Source organism: Scomber scombrus, chromosome 8 (assembly GCF_963691925.1).
Source record: "Scomber scombrus chromosome 8, fScoSco1.1, whole genome shotgun sequence".
NCBI classification, from domain to species: Eukaryota; Metazoa; Chordata; class Actinopteri; order Scombriformes; family Scombridae; genus Scomber; species Scomber scombrus.
The window spans coordinates 30,809,740-30,819,170 of NC_084977.1; the positions used below are offsets into that span (position 1 = coordinate 30,809,740).

A 9,431-nucleotide genomic window follows, 5' to 3' on the forward strand; every position below is an offset into this window, starting at 1 on the left:
GCAGGTTGTATATAATCCTGATTCGAGCAGCAAGTCGAGAGGAGAAATCTGGTTCCTATCTGAACCTCCTGCATGTGGAGATGACAGGGAGCACGCTTGGCATGAGATTAAGAGAAAACTCAGTTATCCTCAGATGGAAACCATCCATACTTTACTGAGAGAGGGGGGGGGGGGTTCAGTGCTTGAAGCTGCAGCAGCACACATAAGTGACCTTGCAACACAGAAGTTTCAACTAGTGGCTTTATAAACGGTCAATTAATCATCTGCTAATGCTTCACAGATCAGATATAAGCCTGATCTTTGGGTTGTTTTGGCGGGTCTTTATCCTCCGGCAGCATGAGAACTTGATTTGACCTTTTCACTAGAGCTTTAAACAAGACTTCTATTCTTTTCTTAATGTCAACAAACCCCATGAGATCAGCAAAACCAACAATGAATTAATCCACCGACGAGTCCTGTTTGTGTCATAGAGCTCCACTGTTGTCCAGAGACTATTAAAAACACGTCAATGATCCACACCGCTGCACTGGATGACATGTTTCTTTATTAACGTGAACACACACACACACTGTATTTATTTTGACTAAATCCCACACACACCTTCCTGCTGCCAGGAATACCCAGTAAAGCAAATGTGGATTCATCCGCCGCTGAAAATAGTCCCTCAACAAATGCACTATTTCTTCCTGTTTGAGTGCCATAAAAACTACAGTTTCCGGCTGTTTTAGGAAATTAAAGAACCATTTTTAAGCCTTTTTATTTGTCTATGAATGAGATTTGTTCACATTAAGTAAAATTAGATGAGACTCATTCTTTAATTCATCAGCTCAGCTCCTTTAATGGACTGTTTGAACATGAAACCATCTGGAAAGGTTCAAGTTTCGAATGACTTACTAACTTTCCCTGTTTGCTATTAGAAAGTGAGAAACACATGACTCTTTAGAAGTACTTAACATCTGCAACTACAGATTTTATTACAGCTGCAACAATAAGTCAATTCATTGATTAGTCAATCGTCAGAAAATAAATCACCAACTGTTTAGATAATCAAATTGATCATTTTGAGTCATTTTTTAAGGAGAATTGTCTTGTTCCAGCTTCTCAAATGTGAATATTTTCTAGTTCTTTGTCCTCTATGAAGAGTAAATTGAATATATTTGGGTTGTGGACTGCTGGTCGAGACAAAAGAAGACATTTTATTGCATCTTCGGCTTTGACAAACAGTGATTGTGATAGTTTTTTTTTTTACCATATTCAGGTTTCCAAGCAACTAATAATCTATAATGATATAATCAGTAGTTGCAGCCCTAAGAATTGATTATGTAATAGTACATTAGAACCATTATGTTTTATTTGTACTAACATTTATGACTGCAGGTAAATGGTTGTCAAGTGGTCGATATGTATATTTGAAAAAAAGTATTGACACAACTACAGAATTGATCACAGCTGCAACAATAAGTCAATTTATTGATTTGTCAGTCTTCAGAAAAGTAATAACCAACTATTTTAATAATCAATTGATCATTTTGAGTCATTTTTTTCTTGTTCTAGATTCTCAAATGTAAATATTTTCTAGTTCTTTAATCCTATATGACAGTAAACTTGAATATCTTTGGGTTGTGGACTGCTGGTCGAGACATTTCAGGTTCCATGTTGATCAATGATCGATATTTTTCACCATTTTCAATCCTTTAAATAACTCATAACTCATAAATTAATCCAGAATATAACAGACAGCTTCATCTATAGTGAAATAATTGTTAGTTGCAGCACTAAGAATTGATTATGTGTTGGTAAGTTAGAGGCATTATTATATATTAATGGTGCTCTAACATTTATAACTGCAGGTAAATGGTTGTTAAATGGTGTATATCAAAATAAAGTCTTATTAATGCTGATTTCAGACCATTACTAATGATACTCTACTATTAATGATAACTTATGTCTTTTATACAAGGTTCCCTAATAGAAAGTAGTTCCCTTTTCTTTCTACAGAATTTTTCCAAAAGTTACAAAGAGCTGCACAGAAAAGAGAAAAACCTTGACTCCGAGTTAATATTAAAAATATCCTCCAAAAACCTGGTATTTGTTTTCCTCTGGTCTTTTCCCTTTATTACTTCCTGGACATTGGACAATAAGGCAAACAGGCACGCGGCTCGCCAAATGTTACACTTCGCTCACCATGACTGCGTTAACACACCCTTCTCTCTCAAAACTGCACACCAACAGTACAGACACAGACAGATAAGGAGAAGTACAGAAAGGACACACACACACACACACACACACACACACACACACACACACACACACACACACACACACACACACACACATACACACATAGCATAATTCCTCCCACTGCGGCCTTTAATCCTGGTCCAGGCTGTAAACATGGTTGTGATAAAGACACCCACACACCCACACACACACACACACACACACACACACACACACACACACACACACACACACATACACATATTTTCTGAGAAGGCGTCTGATGTAAACTTTGATGAACGCAACAGGAAAGGAGAGGTGAGGGGAAATCACACAGCCGGCCAACTGGAGATACATCAGAGTGGAAGATACTGTCAACAGCTTCGTAGAAATTAAACTGCAAAGAAAACAAACGTCACATCGTTTTATATTTCAATCGGCGGAGAAGCTTGTGAACTGTGTCTTTCTTTTTTCCGTGGCTGACCGGCTGTCAGTGCTCTATACGCGAGCGCTGCTTTGGACTGAAATGAGGGTTCCTGAACGCACCGCAAGTTATGTGCACTGCTGACCTGAAACCACCAGCCGTTGATAATTGCAGCTTATTTCCAGTGAAACAAACTGTTCCTGGTACAGCTGGTGACATCACTGCCTGCCAGATGGCTGAAGGCTACTCTGACATTATGAAGATGGGAGTAAAAGGAGTGAAAAATAAGAAAAGAGTTCGGGGTTATAAAATGAATTGATGGATTAGATGAGAAATAAAGATGCTAATAAAGAGCAGGGTGGAGTGAAGAGAGCCTGAGAGCAGCGTTCACCGACGAGGATCGACTGTAAATCTGGATTAATGTCAGCTCTACTGCTCAAAACTCCTAAAGTACAATTAAACTCTTCAATCATGAGCTGATAGAATCAAAAGTGGCTGCATATACTGGCTAGACAAAGGTTTAACTCAACCAGGTTTAATGAAAATTCTTCAGTCTTTAAAGGATAACATATATATTATAAAACGTGTTTGCAAGTTTTAGTCCCATATCAAACTAAGATCCTTTAAGATTTCCATCCTGGTTTGGAGTTAACTGAGGTCACTGCTGGTAACTGCTAGTGAGTTTTAGTAATCATTGGAGTCTGGTTCAAAGTTTTGTATGGGCCACTAGGGGGCAGTAAACACATCTAGAGCAGTTACGCTGCAAGGAATACAACAACAAAAAAAGGAAAAAGGAAAAGTTTGTTGCTGTTTACAGTACACTGAAACTATGTATACATTACAAGAGCTGGACAGGACGATGCTGCTCAGTTTGACCCCGGTGGTCACTCACGATATTGCAGCGGAAAAAATCTCCCTGCAGCCAAAAAAGCATTTTACCAATAGACCACCATTGTAAAACTGCTGACAGGACACCTCCAACTGCAGACAAAGTCAATTATGACTCTTTTTATTATGAAGTTTTGATCCATGCAGGTTTCAAACTTGTAAAAACTTTCATCGAGCCGAGAAAAAGTAAAGTCAAAGTCACAATGTAAAGTCTGCGGGCGGAGCAGGACTCTGCAGACGAGGCCAACGGGGGGGAAACACTACTGCACATATTCAGTGGGCCGCATAATGTAGAGGCAAACCAGGTAGCTATAAACTTTTTCGGCATATGCGTTAGCCAACTTCTATTGGACTGAATGGGCGCCATTTTTGGTCCAATATGCAGCTCTTATAATACATCCATGGATTCAATTCAAATGAATGTCTACTGCTGAGAAACTAAATAAAAAATATCAAACAAATAAATCATGCATATTTTATGTTTTTTGCTGCTATTTCTTTTAACCTATGCTGTACAATGCATGTATGGTTGGTTGTGTCATGCAAACACTGTACAGACAGAATTATCTTTATGCAGATATTACTGCTATAAAGACTGTTTGAGGGCTCATAATTTGCATATAGATGTGCTTATGTTTATTGAACTTTAAAAACTTCAACAGGTCTATTTGTGCAAATAGTGTGCACAGCTCTAACCTGTGGAGCTGGTATTATATCCATGTTAGACGCTGCACTGTACTTGAACTGCCTGCTCACTAGCAGTTGCATTTCCAAGTGTTACTCCTCACCTTTCAACATGCAAATAAACTTTACAGCATAAATAAACTGAAAATGTTTGGCTTAATTTGGAGACCCTTAACGTTGGGATTTTGAGCTTGTCTTTGAGAAGTCTGAGACCGCCTGTATTTGCACAGTGCTTTTAGCATTTTAAGCCAAGTTTAACTTGAGCCATGATTAACCTAATTGTGGTTTAAACAATTTCTTGTTGGTGCAAATGACCCTGAGTATCTCAGGCATCCAGCACCTCATTTGTGGTCCTTGTCTCTGCTTCCTGCAGATGATGCTGGGCCTTTTGTTTTCTTGCAGCCAGCCAGTCCTTCAATCTGAGACAGGAAGTTAGACACTCCCTGATAACCCCACACTTCCTGTGCCTCAGGATTTAATACCTCCACTGTTTGCCAAAGAGCTCATCTCAAAGAAAAACACTGATTAGAAGTGTGCGTGTGTGTGTAGCAAAGTTGAGGGAGAAACTTTATTTTAAAGCAAACAGTAGAGAAAAAAAAGTATCAAGCAACAAAAACAGAGGAAGGAAAAAAAGGAGAGAAGGGGGAGTGTAGACAGAGCGAGGGGGTCAGTTAGATAAATATGGCTGAGATTTCCGAGAACAAAAGACCAAAGCATCAGGTGAATGACCTCGAATTTGAAAAAGAAAGTGAAAGAAAACAGACTGAGAAAGTGATACGGGAGGTCAAGAGAAAATCGGAAAAGGAGATGGGTGTTTAGGTGAGCGCGTGGGGGGAGGAAATTGGGAGAGGACAGCTGGAGGAAAATAGTGAGACAAGAGAGGGGGAGGAGGAGGAGGAGGAAGAGGAGGAGGAGGAGGGGGGGAAAAATGTAGCTGAAAGATAGAGCAGTGGGAGATAAAGTGAAGGAGAGACCCGCTGAGTTCCAGGAATGTAGTGGTGGGGTTGTCCAGAGGGAGGCTGTTTGTAAAGAGGCGTTTGTGGGTCATGAAAGTGCATGTGTGTGTGTGCGTGTGTGTGTGTGTGTGTGTGTGTGTGTGTGTGTGTGTGTGTGTGTGTGTTATCACCGGTGTGTAGGTTTAGTGCGATTAAGCAGTGTAGGTGCTCCCGCTGTGGTTACATGCATGTCAGGCCCATACAGGAGATGTGGATTAGCGAAGGCGCCGTTTATGCGATTTATGATTATGGATAAATAATTGATGAGGGCTCCCTGAGAGGGAACTACACCTACGTGTGTGCTGCAGCCATTAGTCTCTCAGCTTTCATAGAGAAAAAAAAGGGTTGGGTCCTGGCAAAGCAAAAGAAGAGGAAACTACGGAGGTCCTGAGAGCAAAACACACTGCAACTTAAGAAAACACACGATATTAAGAAGAAGAAAACGTCTTTACCGGTCTGACAACACACACACCATTTAAAAACACATTCACCAATTTGACCAATGTACAGCATAACGAATCGTGAGCCTGTCCTCCCAAGAAAATCACACAATTGGTCGTAATGTCAGTCACAAAAACGACCTACAGTTACATTTGAGTGCCATCTAGCAGCTGGAGTAATAATGACGTCTGTATAAACTGACAAATTTGTATATTCAGAAGTGGCGGGTTGCAAAAAGTGGACTTTGCTGCAGGAGACTGTCGTTCTCTTCCTGTTTCCAATTCCAACTACAATGGTTACGTTTCCAAGTTTTTAAAGAAAATGCAACTACGATTGTCGTGGTGTTTACTGTTGACATGATGACGAAGGCTGCCAAACTTTAAAGGAAGTAGTAACTTTAACCCACATCACAGTTCAAGTGGTCCCAAACTATAATCTTACCCTAAACCTGACTGAAGTGTTTTTTGTGCATAAATCATAAAACATCATTATTTTTAAACAGTTTTGCAGAGCGCTGACAAATGATGTTCTTCTGTTGATTATTGTTGATAGAGAGGCCTGAAAACGCACCTATGGGTCGTTCTGGAGTGCATGTTCAAACGACCTATTCGGTCATTCAATTTTGCACATCTTACTACGAAATGTGCTGCAAAGACCAAAACAACAACAAAACAACCAAGTGCCGAAATAAGATGCAAATACAGAAAAAAACAACCAATTACAAAGACACCCTGCAATTACAGACACGCACTGCAAATACCGAAATTCCCTGAAACGCACTGTAAATAGAGACATGCCCTGCAAATACAGAAAGACGCTGCAAATACAAAGATGTGCTGCAAATACAAAGACGTGCCATATATACAGAAACGCAATGCAAATACAGAAACGTGCTATAAATAAAGAATCGGCCTGCAAACACAGAAAACATGTCACCAAACAGGTAAACACGCTGAAAATACAGAAAAAACAACCAAAATCATACAGAAATATCCTTTAAATACAGAAACATACGATAAATACTAATATAAAAGACGCTGTAAACTGCTTGCATCGTCAAATTGAATGTGACTGTGTTGCTCAGTTTTTCCAGGATTCATTTCCTTGTTTCGTTATAAATACCGCAGACGTGTCGTCAAACTAGTGAGGATGTTTTCTTCGGTTGCTTTTGTTTTGTAAAATGTGATTGTGTGTTGTCTTTAGTTGTACTGCGTCCGGCTCTCAGAGGGCCGCTATAGAAAACAGATAATGTGAAGGAGAAGAAGTGTCTAATTACTGCAGACTTCTCAGTCATTTCTTTTCTTATAGAGGAGGACTGAAGATTCTTTTTTACAACGACTATAAAGTCTGAGAGTTAGAATAACACATGGCAGACAGAAGGAAACTCTATCATGCCAGTTGTGAATGCCATAAGTTTTCTCGGTGCTAACAGACACTGTAACAAATCCTCCCCCAGGCTACAAAATCCAGGACGCAGACAATAGCCTCCACACCCCAGACAGGCAGAACGGTGCTCCCCTCCAACAGCACCACAACAACCTACTGCTTTAAGTTTTACCACTGCTACTTGACTCCACTCCAGCAGGCCGCCTCAGCCCACAATCAGTCAGTCAGTCAGTCAGTCACTCAGGCGGACAGACAGGAAGCTCAGGGCAGGGTGAGGACTCAGGATTCATGTGGCAGCGGCATGCACGCTATTCTCTCTGGAGAGCTACTGGGAGGTTGACATGGAGGAAGAAAGGATCTCGGGGTCGCGATCTGTCTGTCCGCTTGAGGAGGCTGTGACAGCGCCTCGGTTACAAGTTCGGGTCAGGGACAAAGGGACATCAAACAACCAAGATACATGCGTCACATGCAGCGATTGTCATTCGTGTCCCTCTACAGCGGACATACACAGAGGAAGGATAAAAACAAATCTGTAAACATGTTTTTTTTAAAGGGCCAGTTCACCAACTTTATAAAAATACATGTTTTTCTACCTATCCCTGGTGCTATCTAGGTCCATATCTATATACATATATACAGTTTAGCCATTAGAAGCCAAAGGTTTGGAGATCTGCCACTATGGTACCTTAAAAATCTTGACCTTAAACATACTATTTATATACTTGTGAAGTGAAATATGTCTATAAAATGTCAGGAAATAAGGTTTGACCAGCAACCCAAAACTACATATTTTATCAGTTTACTGTCATATATGGCAAAGAAAACCATTATATCCCACATGATGAGCTGATACAAGCAACTATTTTGCATTTTTGATTAAAAACTGATTAAAACTATTGTCAAATTAGTTGCATATTGATCTATTTCAGTCGGCTAATCGCTGCAGCTCAAACCAGAGTCTTAAATCAATACTTAAAGGCTTTTCCAGAGCTTTCAACCACATTTCATGGTTGTCCTCAGTTTGCATTACAACATATGTAACATATGAAACTACATACAACCACCTGTTATCATGTGAGCAAAGTTCCCGTTTTAGGTAACATATATCACATCTGAGCCAACTCAAACTGATGATGAAAGCCATGAAAATGCTGTTGAAAGCCCTGGAAAAGCTAGTAAGTAGACCTTGATGCCATTCATTGAGAAAATATAAGTTTTTTGCTATGAACACGAGCAAACAAGTGCCAAGTTTTGGTATAAGACAGTTTGCCTTATTCACGTGGACAAATATTTAGTATCTACATAAAAAATAGTATTTAAAGGATCAGTTCACCCAAAAAACAAAGACATTTCCTTACTTTCTGTCCTAATGCAGAAGGTTTCAGTTTTGTGCCAAGACTTTGACGTACAAACCTCCGAAATATCAGCTCTTATTTCAAATACAATGGAGTTAAATGGAGCTTTGTTTGTCTTGCTAAAGCATTAAAAAACAAACCTAAAAAGAAGCTTTCTAAAAAACAAAGCCTCCCGTTACTCAATACTCAACACTGACACTTCAATGTGAACAGTTCCAGTCCCAATGAAAACTGCTGAAAGGGACACTAGTAAAAATGTTTCTACAAAGAGAGTCAGTTCTTTCTTTTTAAATGTCAAAACCATTCGCCTCCATTTTACTGAGAGGCTGCAGAAGTTGCAGAGACTAATAAACAAATCTCAGCACATAAGACAACTTTTTTGCATTGCTATACACCAGATTAAGTGTCACCAAATACTCCTGATATAGATTTCTTTTAGTAATATTTTAGTTTTTGTGAAATACTGGACACTTTCCCCTCTTCTATCTTCTAAATATCCTGCATAATAAGCAACCTGAGAAGGGACAACTCTCTTTAGTGACACACTAACCTTTAATGATGTGTTAGAAATAGACAGTAGGTTGTTTTAAAAGAGTAAAAAGTCAGTAAGATTGGAAACTACTGCTGTGAAAGATGCACACACAGAAGAAGAAACAGTCCCTGGTGTTGTGTTACTGTATTTGTCAGCATGTTCTCAGCTGACATTTCAGTATCTGTGACATCACACAATATAAATGATATTAAAAAAAACACCACCACTCAATGGATCTCACCATTTCTGCAGCTATAAATACTCACTCTCTCCTTCTAACTTGTCCGGGTTTCGACTCCACACTATCTGCCTGGTGTCCTGCTTGAGCTGGAAGGTTCTCCTCTCGGGACGCTGGGATTTCTTCTGGTAGAAGATGGTCATCACCGTGCCCATCTCCAGGCTGTGGAGGATGCGGGGACCTGCCTCTGTCCAGTCCAGCATCCTGGAGGCAATGACCGGACCGGTGGGCCCTCCAGCAGAACCACCGGGGGCCTCCTCTGCAC

General features: G+C 40.0%; 1 protein-coding gene across 1 annotated transcript in view; it reads right to left on the reverse strand.

Moving 5' to 3' along the window:
* LOC133984401 (1-phosphatidylinositol 4,5-bisphosphate phosphodiesterase gamma-1-like) overlaps nucleotides 1-9,431 on the reverse strand; it is a gene marked incomplete at its 5' end in the record, with an annotated part of 41,423 nt that extends 31,992 nt beyond the window's left edge. Inside the window, 1 exon segment of the mRNA XM_062423704.1 lies at nucleotides 9,195-9,431. Coding sequence (XP_062279688.1) covers nucleotides 9,195-9,431 — 237 coding nt within the window.